General features: G+C 47.9%; 2 protein-coding genes across 5 annotated transcripts in view; one reads left to right on the top strand and one right to left on the bottom strand.

Annotated features, from left to right (window-relative positions):
- LOC310756983 (uncharacterized protein) overlaps positions 1-23926 on the top strand; it is a 55698-nt gene that overhangs the window by 1409 nt on the left and 30363 nt on the right. Inside the window, exons 1-3 of one of the 4 annotated variants that reach the window (XM_083602011.1) lie at positions 6579-6726; positions 20834-21142; positions 21613-21912. In XM_083602011.1, the coding sequence (XP_083458137.1) occupies positions 6591-6726; positions 20834-21142; positions 21613-21912 (745 nt within the window). In that variant the 5' untranslated portion in view covers positions 6579-6590. Of the gene's footprint in view, positions 1-6578; positions 6727-14023; positions 14208-20833; positions 21143-21612; positions 21913-23926 lie in introns of those variants that run through there. The other 3 variants (XR_014545005.1, XM_083602013.1, XM_083602012.1) reach the window with 3 other exon arrangements.
- Positions 1-23926, bottom strand: part of LOC310757220 (C-type lectin domain family 2 member D-like) — a 97880-nt gene that overhangs the window by 69441 nt on the left and 4513 nt on the right. The gene's annotated exons all lie outside the window — the stretch shown is intronic.

Below are 23926 nucleotides of genomic sequence, written 5' to 3'. Positions count from 1 at the left end.
ATACCAATTTGCTACTTATATGAAAGGGATTTGTGTGCATCAAGTCTTCCTTAGCGTACCTGGTAAGGTTCTGAAGTTACTGTCATATGGATTCATCACTGGGGGTGGGGGTAGAGGTCAGGATGAGGAGGGCTGCTTGCTTTAATTTCTTTTTGGTTTGCATTTGTTCCTTTTAGTTATTATTATTAATAATAATAGAATTTACTACCCACACTTCTCCATAAAATCTCAGGATAGGTTTTTTTAAAAATTAAAAATAATAATATTCTATTATAAGAATTTCATTTATTAAAAGATAGAGTGAGAAAGAGAGTTGAAATGAAAAAGAAAAAAGTAATAAGATAGTAAGAATTTACACACCTGCATATTAATGTATGGTAATGTAAGAGTACAGATCTTAGGGTAGTTTACAACAAAACAAAAATACATTATTTCTTGCATTGTATTATTATATCATGCTTCCCAAATATTTTGATAGCTACTCTTGCTCTATTTTAAATTAACACATCTTTTTTCACTTCTAGACCCTAGGCACAGCCCTTCAGCTAATCTTTCCATACCAGAAGGTTCCTGTGGGACGATCATTCCAAATATATATTTATGTCTCATCATGTTTAGTGCACATATAATTATTTACTTTTTGAACTTTCAATAAAGAAAAAAGAAAGCAACTATGCCTTCATTTATGTTTTTTTTTGGGGGGGGTGGAGGGGAGGTCACGCCATTGTCTCAAAAGACAGATGGATGACAACAACAACAACAACAACAACAACAACAACAACAACAACAACAACGAAAAAAGTTCCAGTGGATTCAGTAGAACTTGTTTCCCTTGGGTGGGACTTATTTAACAAAATTTAAATTCTGATATCCTTTTCTTAGTGTCTCCCTATCACAATCTCTTTCTCTCTCTCACACACACTGTGCAAATGTTCAGGGTGGCAGGAGAGGATATATTGTTTATTAATATCCTTCCTAACTTGTGCTAGCAAGTTCCTTTACTTAGCAGAGTTTACAGTCCCCTCTTTTTTACATGCACAACAGATAGCTGGTTGCAGGCTTGTGTAAGCCTCTCACTCTTTTACAATTCAGCATGTCTGACTGAATGTCAGACTGAATGTCAGAATGTCAGACTGATTTGTATGCTCCTGATAAGTTCCCTTGATTCCCTCTTAAAAGAATAAAGACACCACAATTCTATTCAAAGTCAATAAAAGAAATTTACTTACATCAGGCAGAGCACAGTGTGATCCCTGAAGGCAGACTTAGTTACAAATATGTACATGTGGATCGACCCCATAGGGAGGAATGATACCAGTGCCTCTGCTAGCTGAGAAGCTAGCAGGGCAATCCTAGCTCAAAGCTAGCCAAACGTAGAAGGAAGTGAAAAAGAGAGCGTGTGCTGCATGACTTGTCCTTTTGTTACCTGGACAGGTTAAGTCATGCCCACCTCCTATCACATGCAAAAGGAAGGCTGCTCCAGCCAGGAGGAACAAGTTTCGACTGGCTGGGCCAAACCTTCCCTCGCATGTCTTCTCTAGCATTACAAGGAATGTTGTACTTGACTGCTCCGAGTGGATTACATCCCACAGTCTGGAAATCTAAGCCATAGAATTACTACTGGCAACAGCCAGAGCAGGAGTTTGGCATGCAAAATTAGAGTCACATATCTGACTGAGTTACCCCAGCCACACCAAGCTGCTTCCAACAAATTAAAACCAATTGAGACCCAAACCAACCTTTTCTTAAAAGAGCTTCCAGGATTAGTCACCTCACCACACTTCACTTCCTATTGTTGTTAGTCATAAAGACATTCTTACAAATATTGTAACAGGTTAAGATCTGACAAAGTAGAATAACAACCTTGCAAAATACAGTGGTACCTTTGGTTGTGGACAGGATCCGTTCCGGAGGTCCGGTCGGATCCTGAGGTTTCCGCAACCCTTCTGCGCATGTGTGCGTGGTGAAGCCTGGTCAGATACTTCCAGGTTTGCCCTTTCACATCCCAAAGTTTACGTAACCAGAGGGTTACGTAACCGGAGGTACTACTGTATACAGTTTTGGAGGGCCCCCCAATTTATTTCCCTGTCTACGCAGGTTCTATTTCCTCTTTTTCTTTTTCACCCTTTTATTTACATAACACCATGTATAGCACACATATCATTATGAACTTTTTGAACTTTCAATAGAGAAAAAAAAAGCCATTCTGCTTTCAGGTACTTTTGGGGGGCGGAGGGGAAGTCACTTCATTGTCTCTCGAGACAGACGGATGCCGACAACGGCAACATAGAAAAAAGTTCCAGTGGATTCAGTAGAACTTGTTTCCCTTCGGTGGGACTTATTTAACAAAATTTAAATTCCAATATATTTCTCTTAGTGTCTCCCTATCGCTCTCCTTCTCTCTCTCACACACAACTCAAGGAAGCCCCCCCCTTCAAAATAAGGACCAGGGAAACAGGGTTCAAATCTCTACTCTGCCACTGAGTGACCTTGGGCCAGTCCTTAGGTGTCAGACGACCTTGCTGTGTATAGAGTTGTCGTGAGTATAAGATGGGGAGGAAAGGATGGATGAAATGAAGGGCCGTGGGGGCAGACCAACGGGCCGACCAAAGTTGTTCACCTTTTTTATAATATTTTTTATTAATTTTAACATATAAATTATAAAATGTACCACAAAACTTATCACTTATACGATCTTTTTGGACTTCCATCAGCACCTCTGATGACCCACCGTTTTAACCACTTCTTATGCATTTCTTAACTTTATATTGCTTTTACATCTCTTAACAAATCATCCTCCCCCTTATCCATTTTTACAATGCTTCTGATACGGAAGGGGGGGCATGTCTTCTTCACCCCTTCCGCCGGTCACCAGAGGGTCTGAGGCGATGACCTCAAGGGCACCCGGCCCTACATGGACCCCTCAGCCCCCACACCGTTGCACAAGCACCACACTTAACCCCAAGCCCCATAAATAAAAGTGCCTTTCTCCCTTCCCTACGCCCATTCGTTATCGTGAATAAACCTTTCTATATAAATTTTCCAATACATTCAGAAAACATAATAAATCCTTAATTGTTATCCACCTGCTTTTACTTCCTTGGTCACTCAAACGCTAGCACGGAGTCAAAACTATTATTGTATATTTGAACATATCTTTTATAACCATCCCATTTTCCCGCAAATTTTTGCTTTGAGTTTCCTCTGAGTTTGCTAGTCAATTGAGCCATCTCCACAAATTCTTGTAATTTAATTTGCCAATCTGTTATCCAAAAATAACAGATCCGCATGTGAGAGTCTATGTTAGCCTGGAAATCTGGGTTCACGTCCCAGCTCAGTCGTAGAATTACGACCGGCAACAGTCAGAGCAGGGGTTTGGCATGCAAAATCAGGGACCCTCATCCTCTCTGAGCCGCTTCCAACAAATCAAAACGAATTAAACCCCAAACCAACCTTTTCTTAAAAGAGATCAGCAAAGCTTCCAGGATTAGTCACCTCGCCACACTTCATTTCCCATTGTTGTTAGTCATAAAGCCATTCTTACAAATATTGCAACAGGTTATGATCTGGTGAAGGACAATAACAACCTTGCAAAATATACAGTTTATATTTATTTTATTTTCCCTTCTACACGGGTTTTGTTTCTCTCTCTTTTATTTACGTCTGGCCATGTTTAGTGCACATATAATTATGTATTTTTTGAGCGTTCAATAAAGGGGGGGAGCCATTCTGACTTCAGATCCTTTTTATTGTGGGGGGGGGAGGTTCACTCTGCCGTTGTATCTGCCGTTTGAGACCACGTTTGCGAAGGGAAAGCTAAGAACTGTTTAAAATGTTACAGCTGAAAATTTCTTTGTTTCCTAGCCACACTGCCGCTTTTCTGATACGGTATGGAAAACAACCCAACTGGCATGTGATCAGCTGAATGAAGTATCCGGAAATCACCTCGAATGGATGGACTGGTGACCCCCTTCCCTTTCACCTGTCCCCCCATGACATTAATATTGCCAGCATTACCACTATCCCCCCTACTCTGCCCCTCCATAGAGACCCCCCCAATCCCAAACCCAACCCTGAGGTACAGCCTGGACACTTTACCTCCTCCATGGGGTGGTTTTGTGCTCTCAAGGTAGGCAGTGAAGCAAACAGCCTCACAATTGATTCTTCCTCCCCGCTGTCACCTTCCTATCTTGCTTAAGTATTTACAGGATGAGAGCTGTTTTTCATTTTAAGCCAAATGTGTTATGAAGACCCACACTCACGAAGATACATGAAAAGATAATGTGAAAATTAATAGATGCATGTATCTGGGTATATATTACACAGAAGCGATCTGTGTACAAGGAAGGCTCTGGAATCAGTTCCTGAAGCTGCCGTACTTCTCTCAGAAGGAAGCGGAAACTCCTGCGTTACTCTCCTGCGTGTCTTCCAATGTAGGTGTGCACAGGGATGGCTCTACTATGAAACTAATGAAGCATAAGCTTCGGGGCCACAGAAGTGACTTAAGTCCACATTGCTTTTTTAAAAAATGGGTCTAGTAGACCCAATTTGAATAGCACAACTCAAATTGATCGTTTTTGTTGTTTTGTATATTTCAATAATCCCAAAGTTTGAGACTCAGCAGCACAGATGTTGTAAAAGTGTGATGATCAGTCATGGAGCAACCCCACTGAAGAAGAGAACCGCGGTTACCCAGACCCCATTGCTGGTTGCAAAGGAGCCCACATGACTGTTCAAGATGACTGTCCCACCCCAATCCCAACCCAGATGACAACAATTCACCCTCTCCACTCCCCAATCACCCCAAAACCTCCACTCTCAGCCCCCCTCCCAAGGACTCTACCCATAGCACGTTGCCTCAGGAGAGTGAGGAAAATTCTCAGGGATGGTTCACACCCTGGCCGGCACTTTCTTGATCTCCTACCCTCAGGCAGAAGACATAGAAGCGTGATTAGTCACACCAACAGGGTAAAGAACAGCTTCTATCCGTGGGCTGTTAGGCTGCTGAATGAGAAGATCACAACAGGGCAACTGACTTTTGGGTTTGGTGGGTGTGCGTCAGTAAAGGAGGGGAATTAAGACTAAGAGAGCGGAGTGGGGGGGTGCTCGTGTTATCTCACTGTATACAAGTTGCACAAGTGACAATAAAGTGTTTCAAAAAGAACCACCGCACAAACAAAAATAGACAAACACACCCGCCAACCTCACCGTCTCTTTCTTCACCACACAAAAGCAACAAATAAAATCAGTGGGTAAAAGAAAAGGAAAACAAAGGGGGGGAACCCATACCTACTAAAAGAATACCCCCCATCTCAATAAAACAATTCACAAACAGGCTAGAATCTGACACACAACCAGCACAATGGTGGTGCCAGAGTGTGCCAAAACCCATATCCCTACCCCAACAAACCAATAACGTTGTTAACAACACTGACAACATTGCTTATAAACCTTATGCCCAATACTAGCATCACAGTGGTGCTTAACACGTCTCACTGACCATTGCCTATCACAAACGACAGAGCGAATGGCCTGTTCTTAAACAAGATCTCCCATGCCAGTTGAGACCCAGGACTAACTGGCCAAATTAGATGCTCCAAATTACCCCAGACAAACACCTATATAGGCTACTTTCCATAATCTACCCATACTCTTGAACCCAAATCTAATTCTAACCCCTCTCTTTGCCCACCCATCACACTTTGTTCCAGGCAACAAAATACTGTAGGTTTGATAGACAATCTAAGGGGAGAGACGGGTTGGCAGGGAATCATCCTATAAAGCAGACACGCAGAAAGGCTAGCTTAAAAGATATTGTACACTAAACGTGAAGGGGTTGGGAAACCCTATCAAAAGGAAATAGCTCCCTCAGGATACCTCCCTTGGAAAGTTCCAAACAAGTGTGTGCATCCTCTTCAAAGCAATCGATGATCCGTTCCCAGGCCAGGGGCTCCTTTATAAAGTAATTTTATTAAATATTTTCTTGGTTTAAGAAAGTAAAGAGGTCCGTTCTTAACCTGAAACTGTTCTTAACCTGAAGCACCACTTTAGCTAATGGTGCCTCCCGCTGCCGCCGTGCCACCGGAGCACGATTTCTGTTCTCATCCTGAAGCAAAGTTCTTAACCCGAGGTACTATTTCTGGATTAGCGGAGTCTGTAACCTGAAGCGTTTGTAACCTGAGGCACCACTGCACATGCATTGTCTCTCTTTTCTATTCTGTTCTTTAATACAATAAACGAACAATTCACAAACGAACGAAGATCAATTGCTGTTTTCGTTTGGGTAGATGGACTTCTTTAAGCGCAACTTGGGATGCTGTTCCCTGGGCTATGACTAAGGATAGGCACAGAGGCGCGCGGCGGTGCCGTCCGTCCCGGCGAGTTTCCATTCTCCAAAACGCACCTGCACTGCATTCCGATGTCCAGGTGCGGCCCCAGGGACCTTCGCCGCCGTCTATGTTGTAACAGAGTAGGCACCGCCTCTCTTGGCAGAGCCCAGCGGGCTTCACCGGCTCCCGCTCCTTTCCAGCAACTTCTTCCTTCCCTTTGACGCGGCTTCATTGGTGACGAGCGTGTCGGGAGGCGAGGGGATGGCAGCAGTGCCTGTCCGAGAAGGAGCCGGGGCCGAAGGCAACGGGGGCGCACGGCGAGGTGGAGGCTTCTCCCGAGCCCTGCTGCTGCTGCGGCTGCTGCTGTCCTGCCCGTCGAGGCTGGCGGACATTTCGGGTTCGTAGCCGATTGCCGACGGCCGAGTGAGATGTGTGTGTGTGTGTGGGGTGTGTGTCCCAGGATAGGAACTGGCCGGTTGGGACTGTGGCGTGGGCAGAGGGGGGGGCTCTTAAAAACCCTGCCCGCCTTCGGGGGGGGGGCAGTCCTGATCGGAAGCTTCCCTCCTGTCGGCGTTAGAGGGCGAGGATGCCTCCCCCGCCGCGCAAAAAACTCTCCGCCGCTTGCCCCTCCCCCTCCACGGCTGGACTCCTGTCAATGAAGATATGCTGTTTCTTTAAGCCATAGAACAAACTCCTAGGAGCCCGAGGTCCCTTTGCCCCCTCCCCCAATAAAATATTTGAGGGGCCGACAGTCTCAAAGTTGATCAGCATTGCCATTCAAATGGTGTCTGTGCCCCTGGTCATGTGATCGACCCCCCCCCCAATATTTTATTCAAGTTGCCACCCCTGCTTTCAGAGATCTCAACATGCGGGACACAACTCGACCACCTAAAAATATACTTTGCCCTTTCTGCCTCCTCCCCCCCCCCCCCAGTTCACTATTTTTTATGGTGCTGTAACCATCTCGAATTTCTCGAGGGTTTCCCTTGTGGAAGGGGAGTCTCCAGATACTGTATTTAGTTGCATGTCGTGATTGGTATGAAAGTTATACAACTCGGGGGTGGGGGGTGGAGGGAAGGGCGTGTGGGATGCGTGTTTTTTTGTTTTCTGTATTAAAAATGCAATTAATTTTTTTTTAAGGTTGTTAAGGGATTTACATACTGATATTAACAGAATTTCACCATTCCTGCTATAGATCTTAATCATTTAGTCAATACAGTGGTACCTCGGGTTAAGTACTGTACTTAATTCATTCCGGAAGTCCGTTCTTAACCTGAAACTGTTCTTAACCTGAAGCACCACTTTACCTAATGGCGCCTCCCGCTGCTGCCGCGCCGCCACCGCACGATTTCTGTTCTCATCCTGAAGCAAAGTTCTTAACCCGAGGTACCGGTACTATTTCTGGGTTAGCGGAGTCTGTAACCTGAAGCCTATGTAATCTGAAGCGGTGACCTGAGGTACCACTGTACTACAGATAGTCTGTAAGACGCTGAATAAAACAAGCAGAGACAGAAAAGCTGCTTTCTCTAAATGTGGACTAGAAAACCTTTTTGGCTCCAAAGGCCAGATTCTTATCAGGATTGGCCTAGCATCCCTACCTGATAGGCTGGTGCAGCCAACTCTAGGTGATTTGGCGCTTTGAAGTCCCAAAGTTGGTAACTGTTTAGGGAAGTTTGTATTGTTTGATATTTTATCACTTTTTCCTTCTGTTGGGAGCTGCTCAGAGTGGCTGGGGAAACCCAGCCAGGTGGGCAGGGTATAAATAACTCTGTTGTTGTTGTTGGCATGCATGGCCAACTCAGCAGGCTAGACTTTGACGCACAACCAGCACAATGTTGGCGCCAGAACGTGCCAGTACCCATATCTCTACCCCAACACCCCACCAAATCCAGAATGTTGTGAACAACACTGACAACATTTATACCCAACACAAGCGCCACAAAGGTGCTTAAGCCAGATGGTCCAAAACGCCCCAAGTAAACACCTATAGGACTACATATAGGCTACTTTCTGGAACCTACCTCCCATCTTTAATCCAAATCTAATTCTAACCCCCCCTTTCTCCACTCATCACACTTTATGCCAGCGCAGCAAAGTTAGCTGGGATGTGAACTTCATGTGGTAGCCATTGATGACCCATTGATGACACATTCCCAGGGACTCCTTTATTAAATAATTTTATGAAAGATTTTCTTGGTTAAAGAAAGTACATGCATTCTATCTCTTTTCAGGTTGTAGAGTCTTTTTTTTTTTTTACATCTGAAGTGAGACAATAGTGTTATATTCTGAATAAGGTTGTGGAAGAAGAAGTGGGGTGGAGAGGGAGGGTAATACTTAGTGCATTTGTGGGGGGTTTTATGTCAGCGTCACTTAGGTAGGTTCTATTCTATTCTAAAATATAATAAACGAAAAATTCGTTTCTTGTATTTAAGATCAGTTGCTGTTTTCGATTGGGCGCAACTTCTTCAAGCGCAACTTGGGACGCTGTTCCCTAGGCTACCGTAGGTGCCGGGGGTTGTGGATGCCATGGAGCGTGCACCGAAATTTGTGGGTGCCCAGCTCCTTCATGGGGAGTTTTGTGGGTGCTTGGGGACCCATGTCCCCCAGGGAGTTGGCACATATGCCGCCAACTGTTATGTACTGAGTTGAATAGGATCCAAACTGCAGCAGTCTGATTGGTCCTAGAACAATAGGATCCAAAAGGCAGCAGTCTGATTGGTCCTAGAACAATAGGATTCAGAATGCAGCAGTCTGATTGGTCCTAGAACAATGCAGCAGTATGATTGGTTGGCAGGAACTACCCAATCATGCTCCAGATAGAAGTGAATCCACAATCTGATTGGCTTACAGTAGAATTCCGGAATTAGCCAATCATGTGCAGCCCATTGTGTAAATAATGTATATAAAGCAGATACTTTGAGGGGACATTCATTCATTCCTCCTCACCACTATGAGCTGAATAAAGAGCATGAAATCACTTCGCGACTCTGAGTATATTTCACTGGCAACGAGGGTGGGATCCCGCTGAGCTGACTGCCACACACAGCACCGCAGCACCGCCACCTGCCGCACCGCTGCCTCGCACCGTGTATCCAGGCTTCAGCTCCGGGACACAAGGAACTCAGAATGGCAACCGACAACAGCTTCTCGCCATTCAACCCAGCATCTGGAGACTGGGAAGCGTACGCCTCCCGTTTCACCTTCCTCCTAGAAGCCAAAGGGGTCACCGACGAAGAAGACGCCAAGAAGAGGGCGATATTCTTCAGCGTCTGCGGAGAGGAGACGTTTGAAATCGCCCGGGCTCTCCTTGCGCCTGAAGACGTCGCTACTGTTCCATACAAAACAATAATGGAACAGCTGAAGGGGCACTTTTCGCCGCAGCCCTCAGTGGTGGCTCGTCGAAATGCCTTCTATGCAAAGCGGCAAGCCCCTGGGGAAACCATAACTGGGTTTGTGACCTCTCTCCGCCAAGCCGCCCGGTTCTGCAACTTCTCAGAGCTGGAGAACATGCTTCGTGACCGCCTCGTCGGTGGCCTGAAGGATGAGAAGCTGCAACGACGCCTCTACGCTAAGAAGGACCTAACGTTCCAGGTCGCTCTGGAGGAGGCCCTGGCAACGGAAGCTGCCGAGAGGTCGACGCAAGAGGCACGGCCGAGCCAGCTGTCCCAACCGAGGGTCCACCACGAAGACCTCACCGACGACTCAGGATCTGACAGGGAGGAGGTGCACCGAGTACAGCAGCGCACTCAAGCAGCCCACATACCACAGCTGCCTCGACGAGAAGGAGGGAACTGCGCAAGCTGTGGAGAAAGTCACGAGAGGAGGACCTGCCGTTTCGCAACGCAGAGTGCAGGCAGTGCAGAAAATTGGGACACATCGCCCGGGTGTGTCGGGCTCGGCCCACCCGACGCCAGGCATCAGATGACCAATCCAAGAGCCCCAGGTTCCGGGGCCCAACGCACCAAGGCAACTCGACAGAGCTCACGGACTTCCAGGTATACCAGTTGCCCCACCCCAACGTAGAGAAAATTTATGTTGACGTACAGATAGAGGGGGCCCCATGCCGCATGGAGCTTGACATGGGTTCAACTCTATCCATAATCTCGGCAAGGACCTTAAGGAAACTGTGTCCTACTGGGGGTCCCAAACTCAGGCCGGCCCCATTCACCCTCCGGGACTTCCAAAAACGTAAGGTCCCCACAATGGGGGTGGGGACCTTCAGGGTGCAATACCGAGGGCGGACGCGGCAACTGGACTTGCTTGTGGTCAAGGGCCCCTACATTAGCTTACTGGGATTGGCATGGTTTGGACCACTGGGGCTAGCCGTCACCGCGGTGAACCACACTAGCTTACAAGTGGACGTGGACGCCGTATGCAAGGAATTTCCGGGGGTTTTCGATGGGAAATTGGGACAGTATACGGGCCCCCCCCATTGCTCTACAGCTTGACCCCGCAGTACGACTGGTCAGGCTCAAGGCCCGCCGGGTCCCGTTCGCCCTGAAACCCCGTATAGACGAGGAATTGGACCGGCTCGTGGAGCAAGGAGTGCTGGAGCCGGTGCCTAATGCCCCCTGGGAAACCCCAATCGTCACGCCCGTCAAGCCTAATGGTTCAGTCCGCATCTGCGCAGACTACAAATGTACCATAAACAAGGCCCTCACGGCCCATGCATACCCAGTGCCAGTGGTCAGCCATGTTCTTGCCACCCTGGCTGGGTTGAAAATTTTTGGCAAGCTGGACTTGGCCCAAGCATATCAACAGCTGCCAGTAGATGAGGCCACAGCAGAGGCACAGACGATTGTGACGCAGAGAGGAGCATTCAGGGTAAAGCGGCTGCAATTCGGTGTCAGCGTGGCACCAGGCATATTCCAGAATCTAATGGACTCTCTACTTAAAGGGATTCCTGGCGTCACCCCCTTCTTCGATGATGTGTTGATTGCCGGGCCCACACCAGAGGAGTTTGAGGACCGCCTCCGCACCGTTCTGCACCGTTTCCAGACGGCGGGTCTCAAGGTGAAGCGGGAAAAATGTCTACTAGGAGTGCCTCAGGTGGACTTTCTGGGATTTATGGTGACCGCAGAAGGGGTCCACCCGACTGGGGACAAGGTACGGGCCATTTGTGATGCCCCAGCGCCCAAGAACAAGACTGAACTTCAGGCCTTCTTGGGACTATTGAACTTTTACCATTCCTTCCTTCCCCACAAGGCGGCGGTAGCAGAGCCCCTACACAGACTCCTGGACAAGCGGGCCCCTTGGGTGTGGGGCCAGCGCCAGGAGGCCGCATTCCAGGCAGTCAAGGACTTGCTTGTCTCAAACTCGGTCTTGGCACACTTCGACGAGAGGCTGCCGGTGGTGCTAGCATGCGATGCCTCGCCCTATGGAATTGGCGCTGTCCTGGGACACCAACTCCCGGATGGAAGAGAGGTACCGGTGGCATACTTTTCCCAGACACTCAACGCAACCGAGCGGAACTACTCGCAAATCGACAAGGAGGGTCTGGCAATCGTGAAGGGAGTAAAAAAATTCCACGATTTCTTGTACGGGCGGCCCTTCACCGTGGTGACTGACCACAAGCCGTTGCTTGGCTTATTTGCCCCTGAAAAGCAGACCCCCCAAGTGCTGTCTCCTCGCGTCCTCAGGTGGTCAATTTTCCTTGCCAGCTACCAGTATGCACTGATTCACCGTCCGGGGAAGGCGATGGGCCATGCGGATGCCCTCAGCAGGCTACCACTACCGGAAACAGGCCCCGACCCAGCACCTGCACAAGAGGTTATGAGCCTGGAGCTGCTTCCCGACCGCCCCATTCAGGCACAAGAAGTTGCACACCATTCCAAGAAAGATAGGGTCATCTCCCGGGTCCTGGACTGGGTGTGGAGGGGATGGCCCAGCAGCAGCCCCGGGCCAGAATTCGCCGGCTACACAACCCGCAAACATGAACTGTCGGCCCACAAGGGGTGCCTGTTATGGGGAAGCAGGGTCATTGTTCCCCAGCCCCTCCGCAAAAGGGTCCTCACAGCCCTACACGAGACACACCCAGGGGTAGTAAGAATGAAGGCCCTTGCCAGGAGTTATGTGTGGTGGCCGGGGATCGACGGAGAGATAGAGGCCTGGGTCAAACACTGCCAGGCCTGCCAAGAATCCCGCCCAGATCCCCCAAGGGCCCCATTCCAGTCCTGGGAGTCCGCCCGAGCACCATGGTCACGCCTGCATGTGGACTTTGCTGGCCCCTTTCAGGGGAAATCATTCTTCATAGTGGTGGACTCCTACACCAAATGGCTGGAAGTCGCACTGGTACCGTCCACTTCTACGCCCGCAGCCATCCGGGTACTACGCAGGCTGTTTGCAACCCACGGGCTCCCTGACACTCTCGTCTCAGACAACGGGACTGCATTTACGTCAGGAGAATTCCAAACCTTCACAGCGCAGAACGCCATCCGCCACATCCGTTCGGCGCCATTCCATCCTGCCACCAATGGCCAAGCAGAACGCATGGTGCGGACCACCAAGGACACCCTTCGCCGCATGACGCAAGGGGATTGGGAGTACCGCCTTGCCACATTCCTTCTAGCACAGCACAGCACCCCCAGCTCAACAACTGGCCGGAGCCCCGCTGAACTACTAATGGGTCGGCGCTTTGCAATCAGATTGGACCGCCTTCACCCCGATAGAGCTCAGGATGAGGTAGTGGTGGGGGAAGGCAGGAACCCCCGGACCTTCGAGGCCCAGGACCCAGTGTACGCAAAGAATTTTGGGGCAGGCCCAGCATGGGTACCCGCCACAGTCACCAGGGTCACTGGCCCCGTGTCGTACGAGGTGCTAACAGATGGGGGACAACGCTGGCGCCGCCACTGCGACCAGATACGGCGACGATTCCCGGGAGAAAACCAGGAGGAGGAAAGGTCAGAGGAGTCCCAAGGGAACAGAGGGGCAGTGAGGCCCATAGAGCACGAGGGGCCAGCAGGAGAGGTAGAATCAGTAAATACAGAGAGGACCTGCGAGGCCGAAAGGACACCGGAACCAGAACCACGACTGAGCGAGCCGGTTGCGCCAGACCAAATAGCCCCATCACAGCCAGCATCCTTGGAACACGAGCCAGAACCTGAACCCCGGACCAGGGAATACCCCAGGCCGCAACACACACGTAGGCCGCCAGCGTACCTCGAGGACTATGAATGCGACCTCCCGGGCAGGACTGGAACTTAGAGGGGAGGGGTGTTATGTACTGAGTTGAATAGGATCCAAACTGCAGCAGTCTGATTGGTCCTAGAACAATAGGATCCAAAAGGCAGCAGTCTGATTGGTCCTAGAACAATAGGATTCAGAATGCAGCAGTCTGATTGGTCCTAGAACAATGCAGCAGTATGATTGGTTGGCAGGAACTACCCAATCATGCTCCAGATAGAAGTGAATCCACAACCTGATTGGCTTACAGTAGAATTCCGGAATTAGCCAATCATGTGCAGCCCATTGTGTAAATAATGTATATAAAGCAGATACTTTGAGGGGACATTCATTCATTCCTCCTCACCACTATGAGCTGAATAAAGAGCATGAAATCGCTTCGCGACTCTCGCCAACAGAGCAGGCACCGCTTCTGCGCATAGCCCAGAGGCCTCCCCCAGGCGTCCACGGCTTGACGGTCTCCCGCTCCCGCCCCTTTTCCGGCAACTTCTGCCCTCCCTTTTCCTTTCGTCGAAAGTTACGGTAGTTCGTGGTATCAGTGGTGAAGAGTGTGTCGGAAGGAGCGGGCGATGGCGGCAGTGCTGGTGCGAGAAGGAGCCGCGGGCGAAGGCAACGGGGGCGCACGGCGAGGAGGAGCCTTCTCCCGAGCCCTGCTGCTGCTGCTATCCTGCCCGTCGAGGCTGGCGGACGTTTCGGGTTCGTAGGCAATTGCCGACGGCCGAGTGAGATGTGAGGGGCCCCAGGGTCAGGCTGGGAACTGGACGGTTGGGACGGTAGCGTGGTCATGGGGGGGGGGGAATCTTTAAAGCTCCTTTCGTACTCCCTTCGTACTCCTGATCGGATGTGTCCCTCCTGTGGGAGTTAGAGGGCGAGGATGACTCACCCGCGCTGCAAAACACTCCCCCCCCTTACCCCTCCACTGCTGAACTCCTGTCATCAAGATATGCCGTTACTTTAAGCCATAGAACAAACTCCTAGGGGCCTAGGTCCCTTTGCCCCCGCCCCCAATAAAATATTTGAGGGGCCGGCACTCCCAAAGTTGATCGGCATTGCCATTCAAATGTTGTCTGTGCACCTGGTCATGCGATCGATTCCCCCCCCCCCAAAAAAAATTTTATTCAAGTTGCCACCCCTGCTTTCAGAGATCTCAATATGCGGGACACAACTCGACTACCTAGAAATATACTGCCCCCACCATCACCATGTGGCCATTTTTTATGGCGCTGTAACTGGGCAAGATTGGTAGTCTTGGGTCCAACCCAGCCCCCCTCCTCGAACTTATCAAGGGTTTGCCTTGTCTCCCTTGGCAGGTTAGGGTGGAGTGTTGGCGTTTGCTTTTCACAGAAAGTTGCTAGTGCAGCTGTTTGACTTCTCCCCTAGAGGCACACTTCATTCTCTCTCGAGACAGAGGCAGGGACGTCTTGCTCATAGGAGCCGCTCCTGCGGAGAGTTGCCTTGGTTTTTTTCCCTTTTAGCCTGCAGGCACCTGCAGCCCTGTCCTGTTCAGCTACATCTAGCCCAAGCCATGAGTAGTAGCAGCAGCAGCTACCCTGGTTTCTCTCCCTGGAATCTTCTTCTTCTTCTTCTTCTTCTTCTTCTTCCTCTTCCTCTTCCTCTTCCTCTTCCTCTTCCTCTTCCTCTTCCTCCTCCTCCTCCTCCTCCTCCTCCTCCTCCTCCTTCTCCCCCCCCCAACAAGGTCCCTAGGGGTTGTAAAGCAAGCCAGACCATTTAGCACAGACCCCATTCATTCCAGCAGCTGGCCATCACGTGCTCACTCTAAGCCCTGCGAAAAATATCATCATCATCACCATCACCATTACTACTACTACTACTACTACTGCCCTCCACCCATAGATATCAGGGCGGCTCACAGCCTGAAACTATGGTACTAAGCACATGCTAAAAACTAGAACAAAGGCAAACCAAACCAAGCCAGCAACCCTCCTTCTCCCTTATTTGTGAAACAAACCTGTTAACTGCCTATCCAACTAAAAAAAAAGGCACTGAAGGTTTTTGAGATCAATGCAAGCTAAAAAGCGTTGCAGGGGGTTGGGCTAGATGACCCGCAGGGAACCTTCCAATTCTACATTTTTCTGAAAAACACACACGCACAACCCAACTATGGTCCCTCTGCAGTCCTTGCCCCAAGCAACTGTGTGTGAGACATGCTCCCCAGAAAGTGTGCCTTGTCTTGCTACCTGTGGTTTCTGGTCTCTCTTCAGCCCCCTCCCTCCAATCTATTCATATTCCTTTCTCCCTAATCTCCAATATTACATTTTCCTCTGGATGAGACTTAAAACAGAAGGCCCTAATTCCCAACTGTGTTTCTTGCTGCAGTCCTACAGTCTACTCAGAAGTAAGGTCCTATTTGATTCAGCAGGGCTTACTCTCAGGTAAGTGCAGTTAGGGCTGCAGCCTTTGTGACCCAAGTTTTGGGTCCTTTTTAGGTTCAGGGTGTCACTGCTTTACACCCCCCCCCCAATATTTGAAAACGTCAGCTTTGTACTTAAACACAAATTGGCCGGGAACTTCATTGTCTGTGACTTTATTAATTTATTTAAAGAACAACAAACTGGTGATTGCTTTAACTTTTTGATATGTCGTGATTTGAATCATGAGGATGAATTGGAAGAACTGCTCAGTCTTGAATGTGTTTCGCATTGGAATTGAGGACTTCATTAGATTTTCTTCTGCTTTTTCATTTTATTTTGTTCTAGGGGCTTGTTAGAGATAATGTGTAAGCATGGTGCCAACTCCCTTAAAAAAAGGTCAGCAACTCTGGTGAACCTTTACTAAAAAGGTCAACAACTTTGGGGTCCCCCCCTTAAAAAAGGTCGTCAACTCTGGGAAAGGGGGGGGCAGAGGGATCTTTGAACCATGGCACCGGCAAGCTCCTGTCTTAATGCCCCCTGTCCTTGAAGCATTCTCCTCCAGTGCTGTGCTTTGAAAAATCTGACTTAGGGAGCTACATCAACCTCATAGGGGATATCTGACTGGATTTAGGGAGGAGGAGATGAGGGAGAGCAGAAGTTGATGGAGGAACACCTCATGTGCAGAGGGGAGTTAAAGGAGGAAAGAGGGGCTTAAAGGTAAAGGTCCAGTCGTGGCCGACTGGGGTTGCGGCACTCATCTCGCTTTACTGGCTGAGGGAGCCGGCGTACAGCTTCCGGGTCATGTGGCCAGCATAACTAAGCCGCTTCTGGCGAACCAGAGCAGCGCACAGAAACACTGTTTACCTTCCCGCCGGAGCGGTACCTATTTATCTACTTGCACTTTGACTTGCTTTTGAACTGCTAGGTTGGCAGGAGCAGGGACCGAGCAACGGGAGCTCACCCTGTTGTGGGGATTTGAACCGCCGACCTTCTGATCGGCAAGCCCAAGGCTCTGTGATTTAACCCACAGTGCCACCCGCGTCCCAAAGGAGGGGCTTAGGGTCCACATTAAGCCGAGGTCAGGTGCTTAGACATCAGCTGTGTGGTTGGGTGTATTCTCCCCACCTTGCCCAGAGACAACAAATGGATAAGCAAGAGCAAAACTCTGATGGGGTGCATGTGGGGAGAGGGAGAACCGTTGGCAGCTGATTTCATCAGGAGAGGTGTGCAAATGTTCATATAATCATAGACTTGTATGTAGGGTTGGAAGGGACCCAGAGGATCACCTACGTCCAGCTGTCCGCTACGAGGATTGAACCTGCAGGCTGCTTTGGTGTTATCAGCACCACATTCTAAGCAACAGAGCTATTAAGACCTTATGGGAAAGAACTACGGGATATTCAAGAACTATCTGTGAATCACTTGTATGATAAACTGGGAACGCCGCTGTCTTTCCTGTGGAAGCCAACTCGCCTATCCCAATAAGCGTTTATTTTGCAAGAAACAAGCCTTTTGGCAAGAGAAAGCTGTTCAGCAAGATATGGAACTCTGAGTTTCCACAATCCTCAATCACTCACAGGTTTTGCTATGTCTTCCTTGGCAAGTTGTCAATGTATTTTAGTGTCTAAACCAGTGTAGGACAGAAGAAGAGGCTGGTGTTAGAAGGTGGGTAATGCAGGGTACCCATACCACAGTATTAAAGGGGCTTGATGATCAATTCTTCTTCCCAGAGAATTCTGGAAATGGTAGTTCTTGTGAGGGTGATAGGAGGGCTCTGCTAACAATTCTCAGCATCCTGAACATGTGAGAATGTTAAGGAAGGTAGGAGAGAGTATATTGTTTTGATATTATCCCTCCTCACTCATGCTAGTGAGTAAACAGCAGAGCTGTAGGGCTATTAAGATGCTCAGATCACATTACAGTACATGACAGTTCTCTTAAATACTTTTCCACTTCCACAGCTGAGCATGGCATGCAGCCCAGAGAAAGCCAAATTCACACTCCAGCTAACTCACAGTTGTGTGGCTGCCCTGGGCAAAAAACACTTTCAGGTGGAAGGTTTTTAGGGATTAAGAAATAGCAGGAAGAAGAAAAACAGTTACAGTTTACTCGCGGGTGTGTTGCGCTGAATTTATTTATTTACTTCGTAAAATTCATATACTACTGGATTGTAGAAAAAAAAGCTTGGCAGGGGGTTGGACTCGATGGCCCTTGTGGTCTCTTCCAACTCTATGATTCTAAGCTTCCTAAAACCTTATAAAAAAGATAGAACAATAATATTATCACTAAAAAGTTACAACCATTTAAAAGTGCAATAAGATGAGACTGGATCAAATTAAAACTCATAAAACATCCTAAACAACTAAGTAAAGGTAAAGGTAAAGGGACCCCTGACCATTAGGTCCAGTCGTGACTGACTCTGGGGTTGCGGCGCTCATTTCGCTTTACTGGCCGAGGGAGCTGGCGTACAGCTTCTGGGTCATGTGGCCAGCTCTGGTTGTCAGGGTTGTCAGGAGCAGGGACTGAGCAACGGGAGCTCACCCCGTCTCAGGGATTCAAACCGCCATCGGCAAGCCCTAGGCCCTGTGGTTTAACTCACAGCGCCACCTGCGTCCCTCAAACAACCAAGTACACTTGCCTAAATATGTCTAAGTATGAATATCTTCAGAAGGTGCTGAAAAGAATACAGGGAAGCTGCCTGCCTGATATCACTAGTGCGGGGGTGGGCAAAGTTTACCTTGCCTGGGCCGGTTCACTCCAGTGGAGATCCCTCTGTGGGCCAGATTGTGTGCACACATAAGTGCGCATGTCCATAATTTTTGGCATCTATGTTTTGTGCCGATGCAATTTCCGGCATATGCACATGCACAGATGCAATTTCCTGTGCCGCAGAAGTGAGTCCCCACACCGTGCTACACTGGCTTAGCACAGCGCGCGGGGACTCGCCGAGTGGGCGGCTCAGTTTGGGGACAGTTCATGGGCTAGTTAAACGACCCCTGCACTAGTGTGGCATAATATCCATTCTGCATCTGTAATAACTCAATCATTTAGTGTGGCAGGACTTATTTAGACTTTGGAACTCCCTGCCTGTTGAGATGAAGCACATGCCTTCACTGTACACTTTTCAGCGCCAGCTAAAAACATTCTTGATTAGACAAGCCTACCCAAATGCTTAGAAAGCTGAGGTAATTTTGATCTGCTTGAGTATTTTGACTTTTGTATGTTTTCAAGTAATTCTTGCTTTTACCAGTTTAATCTTTTGTGAACCGCTTTGCGGGATTGTTTGTTTTTAACAATCAAGTTGTGTGTGTATATATCTATATCTATATCTATATCTATATCTATATCTATATCTATATCTATATCTATATCTATAGGCAGGAACTTCCAACGTGTTGATGTTGCCACGCTAAATTAAAAAAGATATTAAAAAAGAAAACCTTCCTCAAAAAAGGCTGAGGCATTCTTCTTGGGAATGGTAACAACTGAAGTCCCTAAAAAGCAAAAGAATTTATTATTATATGCCACCACTGTGGCTAGAGTCTTACTGACACAAGGTGGAGAATGAGTATGAAGGGGCGGAGGAAGGGGGGTGCAGTGGCGGCAGGTTGCCCTGGCTGTCACCACTAAGGGGGGGTGACGAAATGCCTGGCGGCACTCACAGCGGGACCTCCAGTGCATCCAGGAGAGATGCGGTGGCTTGGGCGCCCACAGGCTCTGCGCTGCCCCAAACAGCCTGCCCGCTGCCTTGCCCTCAGTTGTAGGGTGGCTGAATGTGAGGAGGCAGGCAGACTCCTTGGAGGCCCCATGGAGCCTCCTGCCCCGGCTCACCCCACCCCATGGGGGTCTGGTCCTGCCCATACGGGTGGCTGGCCCTGCCCCTGGGTGCTGCCCCAGGCGCCCGATCGGCTTGCTCTGCCGCTGTGGGTATGGTGCCCACTAAGGAAAAGTGGCTGTTTAAAACGCTTGAATATTCTGAATTGGCAGGCATAACAAACAGGGTAAGAGAAAAAGATGACAATGAAAATAAGGAGCACTGGAAAATGTTTATTGAAGATTTTAAGAAGCAGTATAAACAAGTAAGGGACTTGGGTGGTGCTGTGGGTGAAACCACAGAGCCTAGGGCTTGGCGATCAGAAGGTCGCTGGTTCGAATCCCCGCGACGGGGTGAGCTCCCATCGCTCGGTCCCTGCTCCTGCCAACCTAGCAGTTCGAAAGCACATCAAGTGCAAGTAGATAAATAGGTACCGCTCTGGTGGGAAGGTAAACGGCGTTTCCGTGCGCTGCTCTGGTTCGCCAGAAGCGGCTTAGTCATGCTGGCCACATGACCTGGAAGCTGTACACTGGCTCCCTCGGCCAATAAAGTGAGATGAGCGCCGCAACCCCAGAGTCGGTCACAACTGGACCTAATGGTCAGGGGTACCTTTACCTTTACTTTTATAAACAAGTAAATAACCTAGCAGGTCTTGAGTAAATCCTGCAGAATAGCAGCTAACAGAAATGAACAGAGGAAGAAATTTGAATATTACAAATTTTGGAATATGCGATTCAGTAGAAAAGTAAAGAAACCAGGAAAAGTGTGGAACTAGATTTGCTAGTTCAGTGTTGCAAGTATATGCCTCAAAGTGTAAGGACTCTTAAGACAAGTTTGTAAAATGTTGTATTCAACCCAGTAGCAGGAGCGATGTGGCATTTGCCAGCACCTGGGGCACAGAGCGTGAACCAAACCTGCCATGCCAATGAGGATAGTCTGCCCCCCAAAGATGACGGGATCCTCTAAGCTTCCAAACGGCCTTCAACAAGTGTAATATGACCTTTACCAAACGTGCAATTGCAAAGGTGCCATTTTTTGTATGGTGTAATGACATCCTGCCTCTCTTAAGATGTGAGATCTAATCTGTCTGGTTGGTGGTAGAATTCCATTAATGAGTTGCCCTCATTTTCTTCCAGGTTCCACACACTGCCCTTGTGCTAACGTCTCCATAGCAGAAGGTTCATCGGGGATGATCTTTCCTAATGTTTCCAGTTATCCCAACATACTTTTAATTCATAAGAGCAGTTCATCTGATCCTGATAATGACATTTTAGCCATAACTGGAGGAAAACCGAAATACTACAAAAGCTCATTCAAGAAATACTTCTATCTATGGGGAAATGACCTCTTCATCAATAACACCAACAAACAGCTTGCTGGAGAATACCAAGTTGAAGATTTCTTGGGAAACATTTGTTTCTATCGAGTCTTCCTTCGCGTACCTGGTGAGGTTCTGAAGTTACTGTCATATGGATTCACCACTGGGGGTGGGGTTGGGGGTGGGGGAAGAGGTCGGGGTGAGGCCGGCTGCTTGCATGAATTTCTTTTTGGTTTGCATTTGTTCCTATCAGTTATTATTATTAATAATAGAATTTACTACCCACACTTCTCCATAAAATCTCAGGGCAGGTGTTTTTTTAAAAACAACAATATTCTATTATAAGAATTTCATTTATTAAAAGACAGAGTGAGAAAGAAAGAAAGAGAGTTGGAAAAAAGAAGAAGGAACAAGATAGTAGGAATACACACACCTGTATACTGATGTATGGTAAGGTAAGAGTACAGATCTCAGGGTAGTTTACAACAAAACAAAAATACATGTCTTGCATCATATTATCATATCATGCTTCCCTACTATTTTGATAGCTACTCTTGCCCTATTTTAAATAAATGCATCTTTTTTTTTTATTTCTAGACCCTGGGCACTGCCCTTCAGCTAATCTTTCCATACCAGAAGGTTCCTCTGGATATATATCAAACCATTCCAATAGTCTTGCTTTATACAAGAAGAACCACTCCTCATCTTCTTGGCAATACATCTTGAGCACAGACAAGGGGCACCTGAATCACAGTGTCGACATGTATAAAGAGCACTTCTATATATCTGACAGCGGTCTTTCTATCAAGAATGCTTATAAAGGACTCACTGGAGAATACAAGCTTGTTCATCAGCAAAATGGATCCTGTGAGCTTCAGTTCTTCCTTAGTATACCTGGTAAGTTTCTGATGTAATTGACATCTAGAGATTCACAGCCACTGAGGGAGGAGACACTGGTTCCTTTTATTCATTCCTGTTTGTTATATATTTGTACTGTTAAGGAACTTTAGAGGTATCCTAGATTCAAGGTGTTGCCTGAGGATGCTCCTAGAGTTTTTGTTTCTGGGCAAAGGTGCCCTTCACTGTGCAATGAAATCATGCATCTCTTAAGATGTGATCCACTTTATCCTATTCATAGTTTCAAATGAATACCATTAATAAGTTGCCATCTATCTGCACTTTCCATCATTTGTCCTTCTGAAAACTTCTCCATACTAGAAGGATCCTCCAGGATGATCATTTCTAATATATCAAACCATTCCCTGCTACAAACTCCCCATATCTGCGCAGGCACTTCCTGAACTCCAGACTACTTGGGTGAGATTAATTTTGTACTCAGGCCCATTTCTGGCCCTGAGATGGCCTTGGTTGCCCTGTATGCAGGAGACACTGGTGGGAAGGAGCTTAGCATTCCACTGAGACTCCTGGCCAGTGCCGGATTTATGCCCCCCACTCACTTGGGGGCCTCCAAAAAAACTTAAAGGAAAAAGAACCTGGATGTACATTTCCAACATATAAGATAAAAAACCAATAAAATAAAACCTACATATAGCAAGAGTGTTTTTTTGTTGTGTGGACCTATTAGGTCCATAAATTACCATATAGCATATATTCAACACAAAAAAACAGCAACAATTTGTTGTTGACAAAGGACAGCTGGACATATAAAGGGCCCCATTACCTTCAGTAGCTTAGGGCCTCTTCAAACCTAAATCTGGCCCTGCTCCTGGCACCAGCATCTGTCTTACTTCAGAGGGTAAGGTGGGAAGTCAGCCCTATTTGTAATATGTTTGTGTATTTTTATTGTATTTTTGCTTTAGCTGTAAATCCTTTGGGGGCCTGTTGTCATGGGAAGCGATATATAAACCTAAACCTAACCTTTGAAGGAGAGGCATGCTATACAGGCAACACAAAATAAATAATAGACTCATACCAGTAGACATTAAAACAGATTTATTATGCCTCCTGCCATAATGGCTGAAAGCTCAGCTGGTAGAGCATGAGACTCTTGATCTCAGGGTCATGGGTTAAAGTTGGGCAAAAGACTCCTACATTGCACGAGGTTGGACTAGATGACCCCCGTGGTCCCTTCCAACTCTACAGTTCTATGATTTTAAGGCACATAGGTCTGGTTCTATCTAGCCTTCTTGGTGGGGTGGAATAATGCCACACATAGCTATTTCCATGGTACAGCTGAACTTAAAGGGTGTCAGAAGTATGACCACTGACTTTTTCTATTTTCCAGTTTCAGGACGCAGACATGATTGTGCTTACGCCGCAGTAGGGCTTGCCATCTTTTTGGTGCTCTGTTTCACAGTGTATATATGTTGGAAATGGAAAAGGAGAGACAACGACATTGCTCAACTTGCTGGTGGCTTGGCAAATGGAACTCTGCCTCCTGGGTCACCAGAGGTGCAAGAAAGCAGCGCAGACCCACCCAGGAGAGAAAATGGGAACTCTTTTCCTCATGAATGCAACCCAGAAACAAATGCCTTTCTGCCTTGAAGGACTGCTCCTTTCATTTTTCTAGCCATATGCTTTTTAAGATGATGGCCATGTGCAATGCACATCCTCTGATACCCTCCCCCCAAGAAACCTTCACACGCCCTCCTGCCTGTACCATTTTTAAAAAAACCAAGTGGCCTTGAAGTCTATTTTCTTGTGAATTGCACAAAACGATGGGAAGCAGTTCGAGGGCATCAGCTCTGTTGAAAGCCCAGCATTTGAGTTCAGTTCCCCCAAGCAAGGAAGCCTCACGCTCTCCCGTTGGAGGAGACCCTGTGCCAACTCTGGCAGAGTCTGCTCCTATGAGACACTGACTCAAACAGAAAGTGTTAGGCTATTGTTCCGCTCCACCTTTAGAACAGGCATGTGGAGTTGTTGTATGTCACATGTCTGTTGACTTCCAGCA

The sequence above is a fragment of the Podarcis filfolensis genome, assembly GCF_964270895.1.
Source record: "Podarcis filfolensis genome assembly, chromosome: 2".
NCBI lineage: Eukaryota > Metazoa > Chordata > Lepidosauria > Squamata > Lacertidae > Podarcis > Podarcis filfolensis.
The sequence above is the reverse complement of the archived record's forward strand: the minus strand, read 5'-3'. Positions and strand labels throughout refer to the sequence as shown.